The following is a 24731-nucleotide window of genomic DNA, read 5'->3' as shown; positions in this document are numbered from 1 at the left end:
GACCTAATTATCTTCGAGTCGCAAGGATTGGATGTGATATTGGGTATGGACTGGATGTCAAAGTATGGAGGAAGCATTGACTGTGCGAGTAAGTTGATTTATCTCACCACCCCGGAGGGAAAAGGATTAAGTATGTGTCTAGGCATGTGCCTAAAAGGAGCCAAGTGAATGCCCTTACGGGAGTTGTTCAAGAGGAAGTACCGGTAGTAAAGGATTACCCGGATGTTTTCCCAGAGGAGTTACCAGGCATGCCATCGGACAGAGATATTGAGTTTTTGATAGAGCTGCTACCAGGAACAGGACCAATATCCAAGAGACCCTATCGGATGCCCGCGAATGATCTGGAGGAAATTAAGAAACAGATCAAGGAGTTATTGGAGAAAGGATACATCCGAAGAAGTTCATCACCTTGGGGAGCCCCAGTACTTTTGGTTGAGAAGAAGGATAAATCCCTAAGGATGGTTGTTGATTATCGAGCCTTGAATGAAGTGACGATAAAGAACAAGTGCCCACTGCCGATGATCAATGATCTGTTTGATTAGTTGCAAGGAGCTAAAGTTTTCTCAAAGATCGATTTACGATCAGGGTATCATCAGTTGAAGATACGAGAGAAGGACATACCAAAGACGGCGTTCACAACACGATATGGATTATATGAGTACATGGTCATGTCGTTTGGACTGACTAACGCCCCTGCCTGTTTCATGAGCATGATGAACAAGGTGTTCATGGAGTATTTGGACAAGTTTGTTGTGGTGTTTATTGATGATATCATGGTATACTCAAAGAACGAGGAGGAGCACAAAGAGCATTTGCGTTTAGTTCTTGAGAAGCTCAGGGAACACCAGTTGTCTGCTAAGTTTAGCAAATGCGAGTTTTGGCTGAAGGAAGTCGGATTCCTTGGACATGTTATATCAGGAGAAGGTATAGCAGTAGACCCCAGCAAGGTTCAGTCAGTCACTGAATGGTTGGCACCCACCTCAGTTAGCGAGATCCACAGTTTTCTTGGACTCACAGGATACTATCGGAGATTCATTGAGAATTTTTCCAAGATTGCAAAACCAATGACTGAACTGTTGAACAAGGATACCAAGTTTAAATGGACAGAAGATTGTAAAGAAAGTTTCCAGGAGTTGAAGAAACGTTTGACTACAGCCCAAGTGCTAGTACTGCCAGATATACATAAGGAGTTCCAAGTGTATTGCGACGCCTCTCGCTTAGGACTTGGATGTGTGCTTATGCAGGATGGAAGAGTTGTTTCATATGCCTCACGACAACTAAAACCTAATGAGTTGAATTATGCTACGCATGATTTGAAGCTAGCAGCCGTAGTGCATGCGTTGAAGACTTGGAGACATTACCTTATTGGAAACCGTTGTGATGTGTACACGGATCACAAGAGTTTGAAGTACATCTTCACCCAGAAGGAGCTGAAGCTTAGGCAGAGGAGATGGTTGGAGCTTATAAAGGATTATGACATGAAGCTACACTATCATCCAGGAAAGGCCAATGTCGTAGCAGACGCATTGAGTCGGAAGAGTTATGCTAATATCCTTGAAAGTAAAGGACTGCAGAAGGAATTAGCAAAGGACATCATGGAACCTCGATTAGAGATTGTACCTAGAAGGTTCTTTGCCACAATGGAGGTTCAGTCGACATTGCTGGACAAGATTCGGGAAGCTCAGAAAGATGATAAAGAGATTGCCGAGATAAAGGAGAAGATGGGCAAAGGAAAGGCCAAAGGTTTTCGTGAGGATGAGCACGATACCCTATGGTTTGAGGACCGAATTTACGTGCCCAATAATCAGGAGATCAGAAAGTTAATACTTCAAGAGGAGCATGACTCACCATACTCGATACATCCCGGAAACACCAAGATGTATTTGGATTTGAAGGAACGTTTCTGGTGGACTGGTATGAAGAAGGATATTGCCGAGTATGTAGCCATATGTGATGTATGTCAGAGAGTTAAGGCAGAACATCAGAAGCCAGCATGACTGTTACAGCCTATGCCGATACCCGAATGGAAGTGGGATAAACTTGGCATGGACTTTATCACTGGATTACCCAGGATTAAAGCAGGATATGATTCCATATGGGTAGTAGTTGATCACTTGACCAAAGTAGCTCACTTCATCCCAGTGAAAACCACCTATACAAGTGCAAAGTTGGCCAAGATCTATATGTCCAGGATCGTATGTCTGCATGGAGTTCCGAGGACCATCGTATCGGATCAAGGAACACAGTTTACTTCAAAGTTTTGGCATCAGTTACACCAGACTTTGGGAACAAGATTGGAATTCAGTACAGCGTTTCACCCGCAGACAGATGGACAGACTGAGAGAGTCAATCAAATTTTGGAGGACGTGTTGAGAGCCTGTGCGCTAGATTATGGATCCAGTTGGGATGACAATTTGCCGTATGCAGAGTTCTCATACAACAATAGCTACCAAGCCAGTTTGAAGATGGCACCGTTTGAAGCCCTGTATGGACGCAGGTGCAGAACACCGTTGATGTGGGATGAGGTAGGAGACCGACAGTTGTTTGGACCAGACTTGATTAAAGAATCTGAGGAGAAGGTAAAACTGATCCGAGACCGACTTAAGATTGCTCAGTCCAGGCAGAAGAGTTATGCAGACTCAAAACGCAAGGAGGTAACCTACGAAATTGGAGATAGAGCATATCTGCGAGTATCGCCCTTGCGAGGAGTGAAACGTTTTGGAGTTAAAGGAAAGTTAGCCCCGAGATTTGTAGGACCGTATCGCATTTTGGAACGGATGGGAGAAGTTGCCTACAAGTTGGAGTTACCTGAGGGATTGTCAGGAGTCCACGATGTGTTCCACGTTTCACAGCTGAAGAAGTGTCATGCTGAGATGGCTGATATACCATTAAGAGATACAGTACCCTTGGAGGCGATTCAGTTGGACAGTGATTTGACTTACGAGGAGAAGCCAGTTAAGATTCTTGAGTTTGCCAGCAGAGTCACCCGCAGTAAGGTTATCAAGTTTTGCAAAGTTCAGTGGAGCCACCATACCGAGGATGAAGCCACCTGGGAACGAGAGGATGATCTCCGCAAGGCCCACCCATACCTATTTTCTAGCCAACCCGAATCTCGAGGGCGAGATTCATCTTAAGGGGGGTAGGTTTGTAACATCCCAAATTTTCAATTCGGAATGTTATACATAGATCATCCATGCATATCATGATTTATTGCATTTCCGTTCCGCAATCCTCGAAATCCTAAGCAACTCAAGGACCCATGGAGAGAGTTGGGGATTTTCCGGTTTTCATATTTGATTTTTATCAAATAATGAAACGAGGATTTTGATTTTAATAATTTTTCTCACTGATAAATATTTCATATTAAATCAAATGAGTGGAGATAATATGACTTCTCCAAAATAATTGAAATATTGGAGGAAAATATTAAAATCATTTATTGGATTTTATTTGGTTTTATTCGGATTTTATTTGCATTAGAAAAATTGCACGTTTTCAAAATTGCATTTTAGGGCCAAGAAAATGTTCAACTCGTCCTAAATATTTTATTTAGATGGTGAAAATTTGTTTTGGCATTTTTAGATTTTTATTTATTTTTCTAGGATTTTTCTTCTGTCGGCGGTATTATATATATAAAAAAAATCTCGCGCCCGACTGGGCCTAGGGCCTAGCCGAGCCAGGCCGGCCCAGCCGCCGCCGCCGCCTCTTGCACGCGATGAGTCCGAGCCAGACTCCGTCGCCGCCGCCTTGCCCCCTCCTCCAAGCCGCCCCACCCCGCCCCCTTTATATACGCGCCACCTGAGCCCCCCACCGCCACCATGGCCGCCTCCCGCACCCTGCCCCGAGCCGCGCCGCGCCTCCCGCCGCTGTCGAGCCCCGCCGCCGCCGCTGCAGCGTGCCGCCGCCGCCCGCCGCCCAAGCCCTCGCCGGAGCCCCTCGCCGGATCCAACCACTGGTTTTTCTTAAAAAACCATTCGGTTTTATTTATTTTTCAAAACCCTAGTTTTCGTTTTTTTAAATAGATCGGTTTTCTCCGGTTTATTTATTTAGCGAGCGTTCGCTCGTTCGTTCATTTTAACGAACGCGTTCTTCGTTTAGATCCAGATAACGAACGTTCGTTTGTTAATCTGTTCGTCGTTTTTCCTTTTCTCGGATTTATTCCGCGATTTTTCTGATCGCGATTTCTGATCCGATCTTAATTTCTGTTTATCTTTTCGCTCGTTTATCGGAATCAGGCGATTCAAGCGCCTGGAGTTTCGTCTCGAAACCCTATTTCCGGTTAATCAACTCAAACAAGTTTTTGCTACTATAAAATTTGACCTAAGTTTAGATTAGTAAACAAAGTGGTTTTCTTTCGCCGTTTAAATTTCGTTGCTTCGTTTGATTTGATTCTTTTTGCGTACCGGAGTTCTTAAGTTGAACTTTCTGGTCAACCTCTCTTATTTGAGTTTTGCTTGTGCATCGTTGCTTGTTACTTATGTATGTTATTGTTTGCTTGCGGTAGAATTCCCGGAGTGCGAAGCGTGTTACTACGAGTTTCTAGGATTCGCGGATCGTCAGCAAGGCAAGTAACACTTTAATCATATCCCATTATTACCCAGTTTTTATGCATTAGTTCCAATCCTCAAACATTGCATGATTAGGATGTCATTAACTTGTGGGTTGGGAAGTAGTTGCTGAGGTAGAACCTATTGCCCGGTTATATTCAAACCCTTGGGAGTTACTTCTACGTATTGCTTATATTGCTATGCTATGCTCGTAGACGTGGTTTGGGTTTGAGTGAAATTCATGACAGATGTGAGATTGTTAATTAATGGTTCAACTTAAGGTGGCAACTTAATCAAACAACTGGGTGGATTGAGGCACCTGGGGAACCCAGTGTTGTCTGTATTTTTTTGGAAATCCCGGTGTACCCGTGTGATCTTCCTATGGACCGCCACCCAGGCTCAAAGGGAACTGAGATGATTCATGCTAGAAACTTCAGTGTGCAGCCACAAGCTATTATGGGCTCTAGCATAGTTGAGTAAGTTACGTGAAGCTCTTGAAGAGGTAGATCAGCAGGTAGTGGGTTTGGTAGGTTTGGTATGGTCTACCCGGAGTAGAGAGTTAACGTTTCTGAAAGACTGTGTCTCGGTCATCCGTTTCTCAAACACCATGTAGTGCGAGAAATCCAACAGAGGTGATCGAGTCTTGTGGGGAAAAGTGCGCAAACCTCTGCAGAGTGTACAATCTAATCATGGTTAGCCGTGTCCCCGGTTATGGACAATTCTTGAGTATCTAGTACTTGGGTTATCACATGTATCTCACCATGTTTAATTAATACTGTTGGGATGTTAATCACTTTAATTGGGATTGAGTTGGGGGTACCTTCTCAATGATGTTTCAACCACCATGATAGTTAAATTAAAATATATTCCTTTGTTGTAGGGAAAAATTGGCTTTTCGCAAAAACTATAACCATACAGCTTTCCACCAGCCATATATGCATGTAGTGATAGCATTATTCTGTTTCTGCTCTACAGTGTTATATTGCCAGCATATTCCATGTGCTGACCCGTTTTCGGGCTGCAACGTATTATGTTGCAGACTTTTCAGACGAGGAGTAAGGTTCGTTAGGTCATTGCCGTGCAGCTCAGCTATGCCGTTGGAGTTGATGGACTCACTTTATCTTCCAAGCCTTCCGCTGTTATCGCATTAGATGGCCTTAAGCCATATTATTGTAATAAGTTCTCTTTTAGACTTTTCGATGTAATCAGTGTGTGATTGCTACTTTGTTATAAATCCTCGAGTACTATGTGTGACAGCATTACCGATCCAGGGTTGACACTGAAGCACAGAGACTTGACCATCTGAGGTCGGGTTGCTACACTTATTAGTTGCAATGCTTTCAAGGCTTAAGTGATGTGCATTACCGAGGGGGCCCAGAGATACCTCTCCGACAATCAGAGTGACAAGTCCTAATCTCGAAATACGCCAACCCAACAAGTACCTTCGGAGACACCTGTAGAGCACCTTTATAATCACCCAGTTACGTTGTGACGTTTGGTAGCACACAAAGTGTTCCTCTGGTAAACGGGAGTTGCATAATCTCATAGTCATAGGAACATGTATAAGTCATGAAGAAAGCAATAACAACAAACTAAACGATTAAGTGTTATGCTAACGGAATGGGTCAAGTCAATCACATCATTCTCCTAATGATGTGATCCCGTTAATCAAATGACAACTCATGTCTATGGTTAGGAAACATAACCATCTTTGATCAACGAGCTAGTCAAGTAGAGGCATACTAGTGACACTCTGTTTGTCTATGTATTCACACATGTATTCACAAATGATATGAGGAAATAAATAATAACTTTATTATTGCCTCTAGGGCATATTTCCTTCAACTTGCACTAGCGAAAGTATGAACCCTAGGCCTTGTTTCAACGCATTGCAATACCGTTTACGCTCACTTTTATCATTAGTTACCTTGCTGTTTTTATATTTTCAGATTACAAAAACCTTTATCTACCATCCATATACCACTTGTATCACCATCTCTTCGCCGAACTAGTGCACCTATACAATTTACCATTGTATTGGGTGTGTTGGGGACACAAGAGACTCTTTGTTATTTGGTTGTGGGGTTGCTTGAGAGAGACCATCTTCATCCTACGCCTCCTATGGATTGATAAACCTTAGGTCATCCACTTGAGGGAAATTTGCTAGTGTCCTACAAACCTCTGCACTTGGAGGCCCAACAACGTCTACAAGAATAAGGTTGTGTAGTAGACATCAAGGCATACTAGAGACACTCTGTTTTGTCTATGTATTCACACATGTACTAAGTTTCCGGTTAATAAAATTCTAGCATGAATAATAAACATTTATCATGATATAAAGAAGTATAAATAACAACTTTATTATTGCCTCTAGGGCATATTTCCTTCATGGAGCTTACTAGTCAAACTCCGTACCTTCTCATGAGCCTCCTAGAGATTACCCAATCTCGTAGACTGTGACCAGCAGTCGGGCTCACATAGGTGTGTCCCTCCAAAGAATGTTCTGTAGGTTAGCATCTTGCTTACATAAGCTTTGGAACACATTAAGACGAAAGTCATCCTACCTTACAGAATTGAGAGTATTAGTGCATCTCCAATGGAGTGGGTTAATTAATGATACTCTCCTTGGTTGACTGTTGGATTGTTTTCCTTGGTCCTAATTCATGGGATCTCCGATCACATAAGTTGGGTTACCCCCATGGCAACTTATGTGGGTCTCATACCCATCTCCCTCGATGCATTTTCTATCACAATCCGTGATAGCCCTTTCGTAAAAGGGTCTGCCTGATTCTTAGCCGTCTGGATATAATCCAATGCTATTACTCAGGAGTTTCTTGATTTTCTGACATATTTCAATCTTCTTCTTATGTGCTTTGTGGATTTCATGTTGTCCTTTGAACTCCTAGCCTTGGTAATCACCATTTGATTGTCACAGTTCATAAGGATAGCCGGAACTGGTTTATCAACCACCGGCAAATCCATCAAAAGCTCTCGATGTCGGGGAACGTAGTAATTTAAAAAAAAATCCTACGCACACTCAGGATCATGGTGATGCATAGCAACGAGAGGGGAGAGTGTGTCCACGTACGTAGACCGAAAGCGGAAGCGTAGCACAACGCGGTTGATCTAGTCGTACGTCTTCACGATCCGACCGATCCAAGTACCGAACGTACGGCACCTCCGAGTTCAGCACACGTTCAGCTCGATGACGTCCCGTGAACTCCGATCCAGCAGAGCTTCATGGGAGAGTTCCTTCAGCACGATGGCGTGATGACGGTGATGATGTTGCTACCAACGCAGGGCTTCGCCTAAGCACCGCTACGATATGATCGAGGTGGAATATGGTGGAGGGGGCACCGCACACGGCTGGGAGAGATCAAAAGATCAACTTGTGTGTCCTAGGGTTCCCCATGCCCCCGTATATAAACAAGCAAGGGGGGAGGCCGGCCGGCCCCTGTAGGGCGCGCCAGGAGGAGTCCTCCTCCTAGTAGGAGTACGAATCCCCTTTCCTACTCCTACTAGGAGGAGGAAAGGAAGGCGGAGAAGGAGAAGGAAGGAGAGGGAGGAAAGGCGGGCCGACCCACTAGTCCAATTCGGTTTGGGCTAGGGGCCGAGCGCCCTGCCTCCTCTCTTCCACCACTTGGCCCATGAGGCCCATTACTTCTTTCTCGTATTCTCGTAACTCCTCGGTACCCTCGAAAATACTCGAATCACTCGGAACCTTTCCGATGTCCGAATATAGTTGTCCAATATATCGATCTTTACGTCTCGACCATTTTGAGACTCCTCGTCATGTCCCCGATCTCATCCGGGACTCCGAACTACCTTCGGTACATCAAATCACATAAACTCATAATACCGATCGTCACAGAACTTTAAGCATGCGGACCCTACGGGTTCAAGAACTATGTAGACATGACCGAGACATGATTTATTACTTCCCTGCTAAATATTTCCCTGCTCATAAGAAACAAGCTGCTTTAAGGGATATATATAATTTTGTGCAAATTAAAGAAGAGAGTCTCCCACAAGCTTGGGGGAGGCTTCTCCAATTACTTGATGCTTTGCCTGATCATCCTCTTAAGAAAAATGAAATACTTGATATCTTTTATAATGGACTAACCGATGCTTCCAGAGATTACCTGGATAGTTGTGCTGGTTCTGTTTTCAGGGAAAGAACACCGGAGAAGCTGAAATTCTATTGAATAATATGTTGACAAATGAAAATAATTGAACACCTCCGGAGCCAATTCCTGAGCCTATTCCTAAACCAACTCCGAAGAAGAGGGGTATTCTATTTCTCAGTCCTAAAGATATGCAAGAGGCAAAGAAATCTATGAAAGAAAAAGGTATTAAAGCTGAAGATGTTAAGAATTTACCTCCTATTGAAGAAATGCATGGTCTTAATTTACCGCATGTGAAGAAACATATGATCTTAATCCTTTACCTATTGAAGAAACTCATGGTCTTGATAACCCGACACAGGTAGTAAAGGTAAATTCTCTCTATAGATATGATAAAGCTAAAATCCCATTTACTAAGTTTGCTAGCCCATGCTTAGATGAGTTTGATAAATTTATGGCTAAGCAAGAAGATTTTAATGCTTATTTTGGTAGACAACTGAAATACAATTCAAATATGCTTGAACTCTTGGGTGATTATATGGCTAATGTCAAAGGTGAACTTAAACTTATTAGTAAACATGCTTCTATGGTTACCACTCAAGTAGAACAAGTACTTAAAGCTCAAAATGATTTGCTCAATGAATTGAATAGTAAGAATAATGATAATGTTGTTAGAGTTATGACTAGAGGTGGTAAAATGACTCAGGAACCTTTGTATCCTTAAGGCCATCCTAAGAGAATTGAGCAAGATTCTCAGAGAAATAATATAGATGCACCTAGTCCTTCTAAAAGGAAGAAAAAGAAAAATGATAGGACTTTGCATGCTTCTAGTGAACCTATTACTGAAACACTTGAGAATCCAAATGATATTTCTATTTCTGATGCTGAAACTCAATCTGGTAATGAACCTGAAACCAGTAATAATGTTAATGATAATGTTCATGATGATGCTCAACCTAGCAATGATAATGATGTAGAAATTGAACCTGCTGTTGATCTTGATAACCCACAATCAAAGAATCAACGTTATGATAAGAAAGACTTTGTTGCTAGGAAACATGGTAAAGAAAGAGAGCCTTGGGTTCAGAAACCCATGCCTTTTCCTCCCAAACCATCCAAGAAAAAGGATGATGAGGATTTTGAGCGCTTTGTTGAAATGATTAGACCTATCTTTTTGCGTATGCGATTAACTGATATGCTCAAAATGAATCCTTATGCTAAGTATATGAAAGATATTGTTACAAATAAAAGAAAGATACCGGAAGATAAAATTTCCACCATGCTTGCTAATTATACTTTTAAGGGTGGAATACCAAAGAAACTTGGAGATCCAGGAGTACCCACTATACCATGCTCTATTAAAAAAACTATGTTAAAACTGCTTTATGTGATCTTGGAGCCGGTGTTAGTGTTATGCCTCTCTCTTTATATCGTAGACTTGATTTGAATAAGTTGACACCTACTGAAATATCTTTGCAAATGGCTGATAAATCAACTGCTATACCTGTCGGCATTTGTGAGGATGTGCCTGTTATAGTTGCAAACGTTACTATTTTAACGGACTTTGTTATTCTTGATATTCCCGAGGACGATAGTATGTCTATTATTCTTGGAAGACCTTTTTTGAATACTGCAGGGGCTGTTATTCATTGCACTAAAGGCAATGTCATTTTTCATGTTAATGGTAATGAGCATACGGTACACTTTCCAAGGAAACAACCTCAAGTCCATAGTATCAACTCTATTGGAAAAATTCCATCGATTATATTTGGAGGTTTTGAATTTCCTCTTCCTACTGTCAAGAAGAAATATGATATTCTTATTATTGGGGATGTGCATATCCCCGTTGAGGTAACATAGTGTTATTCGAAATTTCTCCGGTTCCATGTTATTCGGAATGAGTTCGTTGACTTGATCAACCATGTTAGTGGATTCCTTTTGATGAGCATGAGATGGATGAAACTAGAAGGCACAACCTTCTGTACCCTCCTCTTACTTTCTGTTATTTATATTAAATAAAATAAAAATAAATATTTTTCTGTCTGTTATCTGATTATCCGTGCAATATAAAAATACCTCAAAAATAAAAGTTCTCCAAATGCCCTGAAATTTAAATATGATTTTTTCTAGAATATTTGAGAATATTTGGCACTTAGAACACAGCAGGGGGGTCAACCACCTGCCCACGAGGGTGGAGGGCGCGCCCCCCCTACCTCGTGGGCCCACGGTGGCCCCCCTCCACTTATTCCTGCACCCACACACTTCTTCTTCCTCCCACAAACACGAATAACCAGCTCAAGCACGAGTTCTAGCTCATCTTGCTGCCATTTTCGATCTCCTTGCTCAAAGCACCTCTCACAAAACTGCTTGGGGAGATTGTTCCTTGGTATGTGACTCCTCCATTGGTCCAATTAGTTTTTGTTCTAGTGCTTTATTCATTGCAAATTTTTGCTACTTAGGTGACCCTGTTCTTGAGCTTGCATGTCAAATTTGTATGGTCAAAAGTAGTTTTGATGCATGATATAGGCCCTAGGCACTTGTAGGAGTAGTTGCTATCAATATTATTGAGTTTGGTTTACTTTTATTTTGAAGTTACTAAAAAAATTCAGAATTTTTCGGAGGAAGAAAAATGCTTAGGAAAATGTTCCAAGGTGGTTCCTCAAGGAAGCAAGGACCCAGGCTTGCAATGCGTGATGTTGATGAAGAGCCACCAAGAGACGCTCCAGTGCGTCCTTGTGAGTGGCCTTCCGAAAATTTTATGGATCGAGAAGGAATTAAAGAAGAATTCAACGCATATTTGCGTAATGCCTATCTTGTGAGCTTCGAGGAAGAGAAGTGCAGTCAGTATCACAACCTCACCAGTACCTTTGTGAGGAGGTTTGAATTTTCAACTTCACGTAATTCTCCAACTGTCCGGTTTGATCTTTATGAAAATTCTTATACTATGGACTTAGAGGACTTTACCACTGCTTGCAAACTTCCACAATGGGGTAGTATAAGGGATCCTCGCAAATCTGAATTTAGAGATTGTCTTGCTAGTATAACTATGGGAGAATCTAGAGATATAACACAAGCCACCATATGGAGCATTCACTTTCCTGTTATACGTTATTTTGCTCTCTTCATAGGTAGATGCATTAATGGTAAAGATGAGGCATGTCACATGTGTGTCCCTGACCTCAGTATTCTTAGGAGTGCTGTGTTAGGAGACACATCTTATAATTTGGGAGCCATTGTTGCACGTAGGTTGCATCTTAATAGATTTAATGGAGATTTCTTTGGTGGGATTTATGCAACCCGCATAGCTAATTTTCTTGGTATAGCCATACGCGAAGATGATATTGAATTACCTCCTGCTTACCTAGACTTTAATGCTATGGTTCACCACCAGTTTGTCGAGAGGAATGAATCACCTCTCCAGTATCGACTAATCTTTGACATACGCCGTGCTATCCATATTACTCTCCCTGCTCCTGCCTTCTTTGATCATCAGGCATAAGGAAGATATACTATTACCAGAGAGGAGGCAGATGAGTACGAGAGGAGAGCGGAGGCCGCTCGTCGCCACGCTGCAGCTCAGCAGGCGATAGCCACTGCATCGCCGTACGACCCCAGCTACTATTATGGATATCCGCCAGGCCAGCCGTGGCCATAGACCAACTTAGGCCAAAAGCCTAAGCTTGGGGGAGTACTATTTCCCACCGACATTACATTTATGTTCACACACTCATTGCTAGATGTCGGTGCTCATACTTTTTCATTGTATCATCCATGCTATTTTATTTTCCTTTTTATGCTTTCTTTTTGTGTGTTTAATAAACCTTAAGAAAAAAACAAAAAAATTAGTAGTAGTTTTTAGTTAGTTTAATTTCCATGCTTGTAATAGTAATTAAAAAGAAAACCCAAAAAGATTTCATGTTCTTCTTTTTACTTGTTGGGAGCTTTCCCGTGTAAATAGTTTTATTTTTTTCTTTCCTTTGGGGGTCGAGAGGAGAAGACCATAATTAAATTGTTGAAGTGGCTCTTATATGCATTAATGTTGATCTGACAAAAGGAGCCCATATTGCCTTGTGTTCTCCTGTTTATTGAATGCTTGCAGATTCCAGCTTAGTCCTGTGCACGCGCACTATTATTATTATTCACATCGTTTGGTCGTGCAAGTGAAAGGCAATTATGACGATATATGATGGACTGACTGAGATAAAAAAAACTGGTATGAACTCGACCTCTTTTGTTTTTGTAAATATTATTAGTTCATCGTTCCTGATTCAGCCTATTATGAATAAACATGTTTGCAATGACAACTAGAGATCATAGTTTCTTGTGCCATGCTTGATTAGCTAGGAGCTTATAATGGTTTACCTTACGTGCCAACATGCTATTAAAATAGTTGTGATGTGGTATGATAGGGTGGTATCCTCCTCTGAATGATTTAAGTGACTTGACTTGGCGCATGTTCACACATGTAGTTGAAACAAAATCAACATAGCCTTCACGATATTTATGTTCATGGTGGATTATATCCTACTCATGCTTGCATTCGGTGTTGATTAATTTTAATGCATGTTCATGACTGTTGTCGCTCTCTAGCTGGTCGCTTCCCAGTCTTTTGCTAGCCTTCACCTGTACTAAGCGAGAATACTGCTTGTGCATCCAATTGTGACGCTCCGATTCAATCGTACACTAATCATACACGCAAACGTGTACGATTAAGATCAGGGACTCACGGGAAGATATCACAACACAACTCTACAAATAAAATAAGTCATACAAGCATCATATTACAAGTCAGGGGCCTCGAAGGCTCGAATACAAGAGCTCGATCATAGACGAGTCAGCGGAAGCAACAATATCTGAGTACAGACATAAGTTAAACAAGTTTGCCTTAAGAAGGCTAGCACAAACTGGGATACAGATCGAAAGAGGCGCACGCCTCCTGCCTGGGATCCTCCTAAACTACTCCTGGTCGTCGTCAGCGGGTTGCACGTAGTAGTAGGCACCTCCAGTGTAGTAGTAGCCGTCGTCAACGGTGGCGTCTGGATCCTGGGCTCCAACATCTGGTTGCGACAACCAGGTAGAATGGAAAGGGGGAAAAGAGGGAGAAAAGCAACCGTGAGTACTCATCCAAAGTACTCGCAAGCAAGGATCTATACTACATATGCATGGGTATATGTGTAAAGGGCCATATCGGTGGACTGAACTGCAAAATGCCAGAATAAGAGGGGGATAGCTAATCCTGTCGAAGACTACGCTTCTGGCCACCTCCGTCTTGCAGCATGTAGAAGAGAGTAGACTGAAGTCCTCCAAGTAGCATCGCATAGCATAATCCTACCCGGCGATCCCCTCCTCGTCGCCCTATTAGAGAGCGATCACCGGGTTATATCTGGCACTTGGAAGGGTGTGTTTTATTAAGTATCCGGTTCTAGTTGTCATAAGGTCAAGGTACAACTCCAAGTCGTCCTGTTACCGAAGATCATGGCTATTCGAATAGATAAACTTCCCTGCAGGGGTGCACCACATAACCCAACACGCTCGATCCCATTTGGCCAGACACACTTTCCTGGGTCATGCCCGGCCTCGGAAGATCAACACGTCGCAGCCCTACCTAGGCACAACAAAGAGGTCAGCACACCGGTCTAAATCCTATGGCGCAGGAGTCTGGGCCCATCGCCCATTGCACACATGCATGTTGCGTGGGCGGGCGGAAGCAGAACTAGCCCCCTTAATACAAGAGCAGGCTTACGTTCCAATCCGGCGCGCGCCGCTCAGTCGCTGACGTCACAAAGGCTTCGGCTGATACCACGACATCGAGTGCCCATAATTGTCCCCGAGTAGATGGTTAGTGCGTATAGGCCAGTGGCCAGACTCAGATCAAATACCAAGATCTCGTTAAACGTGTTAAGTATCCGCGAACGCCGACCAGGGCCAGGCCCACCTCTCTCCTAGGTGGTCTCAACCTGCATTGTCGCTCCGCCACAAAGTAACAGTCGGGGGCCGTCGGGAACCCAGGCCCACCTCTACCAGGATGGAGCCACCTGCCCCTTCAGCCCCCAACTCCGAATAGTACCACAGGTAATGTAACAATGTAAAGTATATAGTATATGCCCGTGATCACCTCCCGAAGTGATCACGGCCCAGTAGTATAGCATGGCAGACGGACAAGAGTGTAGGGCCACTGATGGAACACTAGCATCCTATACTAAGTAGTAGGATAGCAGGTAAAGGTAACAACAGTAGTAGCAAGGACAGACTATGCATCAGAATAGGATTAACGGAAAGCAGTAACATGCTACACTACTCTAATGCAAGCAGTAGAGAGAAGAGTAGGCGATATCTGGTGATCAAAGGGGGGGCTTGCCTGGTTGCTTTGGCAAGAAGAAGGGTCGTCGGTGACGTAGTCGACCACAGGGGCGTCAGCATCGTCACGGGGTCTACTGAAGCGAAGAGGGGGGAGAAACAGTAAATACATAGCAAGCAAGTGCATAACAGGACAACAGGCAGAGTTAGACGTGTTCTAGCGCGGTATGAGGTGATACCGGTGAAGGGCGGAAACATCCGGAGAAGTATTCCCGGTGTTTCGCGTTTTTGACAAATGAACCGGAGGGGGAAAGTTGCATGTTCGATATGCTAGGGATGTGTGGCGGATGAACGGGCTGCGTATTCGGATTCGTCTCGACGTTCTAAGCAACTTTCATGTACAAAGTTTTTGCATCCGAGTTACGGATTATTTTATATGATTTTCCAAAGTTTTAAATGATTTTCAAATTTTCTGGATTTACTTGTAATTCGAAAATAAATGGGAAAATGCTAGGTGCACCCAGATCTGTGTACACAGAAGTGCACCATAGAATGACATGTGGGTCCACGGGGTCCTAGTTGACCAGTCAAACTTTGACTGGTCAACAAGGGGCGGGACCCCACCGTCATTGTTTAGTAGACTTAAGTTAACAGTTTGTTTTTGACTAATTAGGTTTTAGTTAATTAATTTAACTAATTAATTAATTTAATATTTATTATTTATATCCTCTGTTTTTTAACCTCTCCCTTTTTTTGGCAGGGCCCAGGTGGCAGTGGCCAACCGGCCTCCTGACCGGGCACTACGCACGGCGGACTGGGATCAGGTGACATGCCTCTTGGCAGTCACCGCGTAACGTGCGCCCTCCCATCCACCGCTATTTTTTCATCCAACGGTTATCAGCGAACAAAGTAAAAGAAGGCAACAGCTAGTAGTTTTGGCATGGAGACGAGACGATGCGGGTGAAAAAGAGGAATAGGCGGGCTCCTCAGTTCTTTCCCGCGCCCGCTGCAGAGCAGATGGAATCGGCGCCGCACCGCTGCTGAGGGAACCGGCTACATCGCCGCCGTCGTCCGCCACAAGGCCACAAGATCCACCACCAGGTCATCGCAAGGAAGTGGACGAGGGGTTGGGGTGGAGGGGCACCGCACGGATGGCAACGGGGCCGGGGCATCGCTGCCGCCGAGGTGAGTGAGGGAGCCGGGGCCGAGCCGCCGCGGAGGTGCTCGAGGAGGGGCTGTGGCTGAGCTGCACGCCGCGGAGGTGCTCAAGGGGGGCCGGGGCTGAGCTGCCGCGGAGGTGCTCGAGGGGGGGGGGGCGGGGTTGAGCCGTCGCGGAGGTGCTCGAGGGGCGCCAGGGCTGAGCTTCCACGGAGGTGCTCGAGGGGGTAGTGATTGAGCCGTCACGGAGGTGCTACGCCGACACGTCGGACCTCTCCGATTCCGCCGATTTGGGTGCTTCTCTGCTCCAGATTGTGGAGCTTCTCCACCTCAACAGGAGCAACCTACAGGAGGTTTAGAGGTACTAAGGCACAACCCCTCCTTTGTTTCGTATATGTTTCTGTCTGAGGATATTTAGGACAAAATTTAACAGAACAATGTGTGTTGCTTGAGGAGTAATCTGTAGAAAATCATCATCCTGTTTATATCTTTTGAATGAAGACAATTGTTAGAACAAGTCCCTGATGTTGAAGTGATGTCATTGTACTTGGTGCACATCATTCAATTTTCTTAATCATTGTTGCACATCCGTGCTTGTTTTTTCTCTGATATACATGTCATTTTGAATTTTGGCGGAATTTGGGTATTATGCAATTGTGAAAGTGTTGTGCAATGGCACAAATTGACAAGAGGATACCTCAAGTTGGTATGAGATTCAAAGATTCAAATGAGGCTTGGATGTTTTGGGTAGAATATGGGGGTCACATAGGCTTTGATGTGAGGAAAAGATGCACCAACAAAAGCAAATTTGATGGAAAGGTGACTTCATGCAGATTTGTTTGTTCCAATGAGGGTCTTAGAAGGAAATGTCAAACCGAACGTGAGCCAAAGCGTTTTAGAGCTGAAACAAGAACTGATTGTCTAGTTCGGATGGTTATTACATTGGATCGAGCGACAGAAAATTATGAAATTACTGAAATTGTGTTGGAACACAACCACTACCTTCAATTGCCACAAACCCGCCACTTGTTGGCTTCACAAAGAAAGATTTTAGAACTGCAAGCTTTCGAGATAGAAACCGCTGATGATTCTGGAATTATGCCAAAAGCCGCACATGAGTTTCCTTGTCGTAAAGTTGGTGGGCCGCTTAACCTTGGCTATACTTGTCGGGACCAAAAGAATCATTTGCGAAGCAAGAGACAGAGAGAATTGGCTTTTGGACAGGCTGGGAGTATGTTGAAATATTTTCGCGACAAAGTTGCTGAGAATCCATCATTTCAATATGCTTTGCAGCTCGATTGTGAGGAGAATATTGCCAACATATTCTGGGTTGATGCTAAAATGTTACTTGATTATGCACACTTTGGTGATGTTGGCACATTTGACACCACATTTGGCACAAATAAAGAGTATAGGCCATTTGGTATTTTTCTTGGGCTCAATCAGTTTAGAGAAACCACCATTTTTGGTGCTGCCTTGATGTTTGATGAAACATGAGACTCGTTTATATGGATCTTTGAGAGTTTTCTAGCAGCACATAATGAAAGACAACCTAGAACTATTTATACGGATCAAGATATAGCAATGGGAAAAGCTATAGAGCATGTCTTCACGCAATCATATCATGGATTGTGCACCTTCCACATAATGCAAAATGCTGTCAAACATTTATCTTCAGTGAAGGACAAAGAGGAAGATGAAGTGGAAGAGAGAGATGAAGTGGAAGATGAAGAAAAGGAGACTCACATTCTCACTGATTTTGGTCCATGTATGTATGGCTATGAGGACAAGGCAGAATTTGAAGAAGCGTTTGATAATATGAGACAAAAGGTGCATAAGCAAACTTGGTTAGATAGTATCTACAAGGTGAAGGAAAATGGGTTGAATGTTATATGAGAGATGTCTTCAGTTTGGGAGTGAGGAGTACACAACTAAGTGAGAGCTTCAACAATGCATTGAAGAATCATTTGAAATCAGATTTTCATATTGTTCGATTCTTGATGCACTTTGAGAGGACGATGGAAGTGAAAAGAAGAAAGGAATTGGAATCTGAATCTGAGGCAAGGAAAAAATTACCAAGAATCAAAATGTTCACACCTATGTTGGTGCAAGCAAGCAAAGTGTATACTCCAATTATTTTTGAAGCTTTCCAAGGTGAGTATGAAAGATCCATGGCTGCATGTTGTAGAGTATTGGATGGAAATAACAAATTTGGTGTTGCTATTGGGAGTTTGCATGGTGATTTACAGTTCGAGGAGGAGCGCATAGTGATAGGTGATCCTTTGACCCAAACCATTTCATGTAGTTGTGGAATGTTCAATAGGGCAAGAGTATTGTGTTGACATGGTCTCAAAGTTCTTGATTTGCTGAATATAAAGACAATGCCAACACATTATGTCTTAAAGAGATGGACTAGAGAAGCACGCAATGGAAGTATACAAGATAGGCAAGGAAGGAATGTTGTAGAAAATCCAAAACTAGAAGCTCAACTTCGGTACCAGGATTTGTCTCATAAATTTCACAATTTGGCACATAAAGCAGCCAACTATTTAGAATGTTGTGTGCTATTGGAGAATGCACTTGATTCCGTTGCTCCACAAATAGAGGATAAACTCAACGCAACTACGAGTGCTATGAATGAACCATGTAAAGACAAGGAAAATGTTGAACCAAATGTCTAGCAAACAAATGAGTTTCTTTGTTCCGCACAACTAAAGAAAAAAGAGGTTCAATCAAGAAATTTAAGGAGAAAGAAAGGTTGGCTTGATAAGTTACTCAAGGGGAAGCGCAAGTCAACTAAAACTACCGCACCAACAAAAAAAGGAGCAAAGGTATGTCGTTATTTACATGATTTGTTCATTGTTCAATTCTAAACTAGTTACTTTAATTTTCACTAGAAGCAACAAAAGAAGGGGAAACCTCAAGTGGAAGTGGAGAAGGATGACAAGAACAAAGGAGCAAACTTGGAGTTTCAAGAGTGCAATGCAATCTTCAGTTTCACCCAACTCTTGACAACTCCACCTTGTGATGTTCATCATTTGTTTTAGCATGTGCAAGTCTTCTAGATAGTATTTTGGACAGAGTTAACTATAGTTGGGGCTAACTATAGTCTTTTGTGGCCTAAGTGTACAAGTAAAACGGCCTATTTTGTGTACTCCGATGATTGTTTCACTAGCAAGACTTGTTGCTGCAGAATTTACATGTTGAGTACTGCTAGTGGCAGCATGTAATTTGGTCCAGCAATACTAGTGTTGATCTTGAGCAAGAATGATGGCTGCTGTTTCTTTCAATGCTAAGCGTTGAATTTATTGACTCGATCATGTACAATACCTCTTTTTAACCTTAAATAGTTGCTGTTGTTTTTCATCTCTAATTGCATCAAAACTGACTGATGTTGGCTTTACTGTTGGCTGTCTAAAGAATAGTAAGTTTGGATTTTTCTTTTCAGTTTTCTAATCTGTGGATGATGGCTGGATGGGTTCATGAATTGGTTGATGTATGCTTGATAGAAACTGACTGATGTTGTTTACACTGTCGGCTGTCTAAAGATGTGTAAGTATGGATTTTTTTTTTCAGTTTTCTAATGTGAGGATGGTGGCTGGATGTGTTGATAAATTGGTTGATGCATGCTTGATCGTTGCCAGGTCTTGATTTTAATGTATACAAATTGGTACAACATATAAAGCTGTAGTTTCTGGACTAGCAAAATGATCGCTGTTGTGAGACGCTTGCTACTGTCGACTGTCTGAAAAAAGCTCAAGTCTGAATTGTTTTGCACTTGGATCAATCAGTGGCGTTGGATGAGGAATCAACGATGGATGGGAGGGCGCATGTTACGCGGTGACTGCCAAGAGGCATGTCACCTGATCCCAGTCCACGCAGGGCCTCGCAGAGGAGGGCCGGCGACCACGGTCAGGCGCAGGGGGGGCAAGGGCCGGCCGGTAACGGGGCGGCTCCGGCGGAGGGCAGCGCCGGTGCCGGCGGGACGAGCGGGGCGGGCGCTGCAGGAAAAGGGCGCAGGCAGGGAGCAGCGGCGGTAGCAGTAGCGAGCAACGGCGGGCGGCAGCGCATCTCGGGCGCGTCGGTGGAGCAGTGCGGCGTGAGGACGAGCAGGCAGGGCGGCGGAGCGGGGCAGCACGGGCATGCTGCCGGCGCACCACGCCCAGGCGGACGCGGCCAGGGGATGGGTTGGGCGCGCGGGGACGGCAGGGGGAACCCAGGTCGCGGGCTGGGCGCGGTGAGCGCATCCAGAGGCAAGCGGGCACGCGGAGCTCCAGGACAGCACGGCAGGCGCGGGGCGGAGGCCGGCGCGGGCGCAGCCTGGTCGTGCACGGAGCAGGGCACCGGGCGCAGCAACGGGAGGACGCGAACGGCGATTACGGCGACGAGGTTGAGAGGGGGTCGTCGGAGAGGCTCACAGCGGAGCTCGTGGAGGTCTCGGTGAAGCCGGGGGAGGTCGAGGCCGTCCGCTGAGGCAGGGGCAAGGCGCGAGGTTGGAGGAGCCGGCGGGGAGGGGTCGGGACGAGGGGGATCCGGCGGAGGGGCTCGGTGCGGCGATGTTGGAGGAGTTGCAGGGCGGAGGCGGCGGTCCTTGGGCGCGGTGCGCGTCGAGAGGAGGGGACCGAACAGGGGCGCCCCTCCCCTGCACGTCTGCGTGCGTGTGTCGTGTGTGCGCGGGAGGCGGCGCTGGGAGGGTGACGAGGGGAAAGGGGAATCGTGGGGGGTTACGGGTTAGGGTTCGGTGGGAGTGGGGAGTTAAGGGGAGGAGTGGGGATGGGCCGGCCTAGGTGCTGGCCTGGTGGGCCGAGGCCCATGTGAGAGGGAGTGGCCTATGCTTTTATTTTAGTTTTTTTGTTTTCCGTTTTACTTATTTTCTTCTCTATTTTATTTTATTATTTAATTCGTTTTTGTTTTCAAAAATATACAATTGGCACCAAAAATAGTGTTGTAATTTAAGCCTCTGTAATAACAAGTTTGACCACTAAAGAAAATAGTCTAGCATTTCATAATAATAAAAGGCATTTTTAATTAAACATTTAAATCACTATCTTATTTAGTTTTGAACATGTAAACACATTATAAAAATGTGGTCTCTCCTCTAATATTTATTATGGATTATTTTCCCCCTCTAGAAGATTTTAGTTTTATTGTTTGAAAACTTTATTGTTCAACTTTATTTTAAATTTGAATTTTGGATCGGTTTTGAACTAACGTGAGATTAACCACATTAATCATGGTGACATGGCATCATTAGTAGAGATTACTGTAGCTTAACGATCCGGTCGTCACAATTCTCCTCCACTACAAGAAATCTCGTCCCGAGATTTAAGAGGGGAGTAAGGGGGAAAGTTCTGGTTACGAAAGTTTAGCGAGGGTTATCGGTATTCGTTACTCTTCTCGAAGAGGTTGATCCAATACATTGATGTCTTAATTTCTCTGCTTCAGGTCATCATGATGAAGTCAACATTCTTTCTTCGGGAACTCCATCGTACTTACGGTAGAATAAAGCGGGGTTATTTTGGGAGAACGAACCTCACAAGGTTGACTATCTGGTTGATAACATCGGGGATGGTGGCGGAAAGTAACTCTTGAATTGATACTTAACAAATTATCGAGAGCAAAGTAAGGAGGTGCAAAATGGAAGTTTCAAGCGCATAGGCAAACGTTTGTTTTCTGAAACGAAGTGTGAAAGGGGTATAGAGCAATGGGAATAAGCATTGCGCCTGATACCAGAATAGATCACTAGACAGGTGGTCCGTGAATTACATACGAAGTCAAGCGCGAGTGAGGGAGTCCTGAATTAGGGGGTGTCCGGATAGCCGTACTATACCTTCGGCCGGACTCCTGGACTATGAAGATACAAGATTGAAGACTTCGTCCCGTGTCCGGAAGGGACTTTCCTTGGCGTGGAAGGCAAGCTTGGCGATACGGATATGTAGATCTCCTACCATTGTAACCGACTCTGTGTAACCCTAGCCCTCTCCGGTGTCTATATAAACCGGAGGGTTTTAGTCCGTAGGACGAACAACAATCATACCATAGGCTAGCTTCTAGGGTTTAGCCTCCTTAATCTCGTGGTAGATCTACTCTTGTACTACCCATAGCATCAATATTAATCAAGCAGGAGTAGGGTTTTACCTCCATCGAGAGGGCCCGAACCTGGGTAAAAACATCGTGTCCCTTGTCTCCTGTTACCATCCGCCTAGACGCGCAGTTCGGGACCCCCTACCCGACATCCGCCGGTTTTGACATCGACATTGGTGCTTTCATTGAGAGTTCCTCTGTGTCGTAACTTTTAGGCCCGATGGCTCCTCCGATCATCAACGACAATGCGATCTAGGGTGAGACTTTTCTCCCCGGACAGATCTTCGTATTTGGTGGCTTTGCACTGCGGGCCAATTCGCTTGGCCATCTGGAGCAGATCGAAAGCTACGCCCCTGGCCATCAGGTCAGATTTGGAAGTTTGAGCTACATGGCCGACCTCCGCGGAGACTTGATCTTTGATGGATTCGAGCCGCAGCCGAGCGCGTCGCACTGTCACGATGGGCATGATCTAGCTCTACCGCCGAACAGTGCCCTGGAGGCCGCACCCGCATCAGCTCCGACCCTTAATTCAGAGCCAACTGCGCCAATCGAGGATGGGTGGTTGGACACCGCCTCGGGGGCTGCAATCTCTATGGCGATCGAGCCGAACACCAGCCCTATTCTCTGCGAAGCCCGTGACTCCAAGGAGCCGGACTCCTCTCCAGACTCTGAGCCCTCCACGCCCCTACCGATCGAACCCGATTGGGCGCCGATCATGGAGTTCACCGCCGCGGACATCTTTCAGCACTCGCCCTTCGGCGATATTCTAAATTCACTAAAGTCTCTCTCTTTATCAGGAGAGCCCTGGCCGGACTATGGTCAGCAAGGTTGGGATGCGGATGATGAAGAAATTCAAAGCCCACCCACCACCCACTTCGTAGCCACTGTCGATGATTTAACCGACATGCTCGACTTCGACTCCGAAGACATCGACGGTATGGACGCCGATGCAGGAGACGATCAAGAACCAGCGCCTATAGGGCACTGGAAAGCCACCTCGTCATATGATATATACATGGTGGACACTGTTGGAAATATGCCCTAGAGGCAATAATAAATTAGTTATTATTATATTTCCTTGTTCATGATAATCGTTTATTATCCATGCTAGAATTGTATTGATAGGAAACTCAGATACATGTGTGGATACATAGACAACACCATGTCCCTAGTAAGCCTCTAGTTGACTAGCTCGTTGATCAATAGATGGTTACGGTTTCCTGACCATGGACATTGGATGTCGTTGATAACGGGATCACATCATTAGGAGAATGATGTGATGGACAAGACCCAATCCTAAGCCTAGCACAAAGATCGCGTAGTTCGTATGCTAAAGCTTTTCTAATGTCAAGTATCATTTCCTTAGACCATGAGATTGTGCAACTCCCGGATACCGTAGGAATGCTTTGGGTGTGCCAAACGTCACAACGTAACTGGGTGGCTATAAAGGTACACTACAGGTATCTCCGAAAGTGTCTGTTGGGTTGGCACGAATCGAGACTGGGATTTGTCACTCCGTGTAAACGGAGAGGTATCTCTGGGCCCACTCGGTAGGACATCATCATAATGTGCACAATGTGATCAAGGAGTTGATCACGGGATGATGTGTTACGGAACGAGTAAAAGAGACTTGCCGGTAACGAGATTGAACAAGGTATCGGGATACCGACGATCGAATCTCGGGCAAGTGTCGTACCGATAGACAAAGGGAATTGTATACGGGATTGATTAAGTCCTTGACATCGTGGTTCATCCGATGAGATCATCGTGGAACATGTGGGAGCCAACATGGGTATCCAGATCCCGCTGTTGGTTATTGTCCGGAGAGTCATCTCGGTCATGTCTGCATGTCTCCCGAACCCGTAGGGTCTACACACTTAAGGTTCGGTGACGCTAGGGTTATAGAGATATGAGTATGCGGTAACCCGAAAGTTGTTCAGAGTCCCGGATGAGATCCCGGACGTCACGAGGAGTTCCGGAATGGTCCGGAGGTAAAGAATTATATATAGGAAGTGCTATTTCGGCCATCGGGACAAGTTTCGGGGTCACCGGTATTGTACCGGGACCACCGGAAGGGTCCCGGGGGTCCACCGGGTGGGGCCACCTGCCCCGGGGGCCACATGGGCTGTAGGGGGTGCGCCTTGGCCTATATGGGCCAAGGGCACCAGCCCCAAGAGGCCCATGCGCCAAGAGAAGAGGAAAATGAAGAGTCCTAAAGGGGGAAGGCACCTCCGAGGTGCCTTGGGGAGGAGGGACTCCTCCCTGGCCACACCCTTCCTTGGAGGAAGGGCCAAGGCTGCGCCTCCCCCCTCTCCCTTGGCCCTATATATAGTGGGGGAAGGGAGGGCAACCATACCTAAGCCCTGGCGCCTCCCTCTCCCTCCCATGACACATCTCCCTCCTCCCGCGGCGCTTGGCGAAGCCCTGTTGGAATCCCGCTACTTCCACCACCACGCCGTCGTGTTGCTGGATCTCCATCAACCTCTCCTCCCCCCTTGCTGGATCAAGAAAGGAGGAGAGG

At 45.0% G+C, this 24731-nt stretch overlaps 1 protein-coding gene across 1 annotated transcript; it reads left to right on the top strand.

Annotated features, from left to right (window-relative positions):
• Positions 1–16768: 16768 nt before the first annotated feature.
• On the top strand, positions 16769–19394 carry LOC125513550 (protein FAR1-RELATED SEQUENCE 5). Its single transcript, XM_087539776.1, is given in 3 exon segments — positions 16769–17996; positions 17999–18987; positions 19024–19394. Coding segments are annotated over 3 exon segments (2337 nt in total). The 5' UTR covers positions 16769–16798; the 3' UTR covers positions 19174–19394.
• The last annotated feature ends 5337 nt before the right edge of the window (positions 19395–24731 follow it).

This window comes from Triticum urartu, chromosome 1A, assembly GCF_056163025.1.
Source record: "Triticum urartu cultivar PI428250 chromosome 1A, HENAU_Tu73, whole genome shotgun sequence".
In the NCBI taxonomy this organism is placed as follows: domain Eukaryota; kingdom Viridiplantae; phylum Streptophyta; class Magnoliopsida; order Poales; family Poaceae; genus Triticum; species Triticum urartu.
Note: the sequence above shows the minus strand (reverse complement) of the source record. Positions and strands in the feature narration are given on the sequence as shown.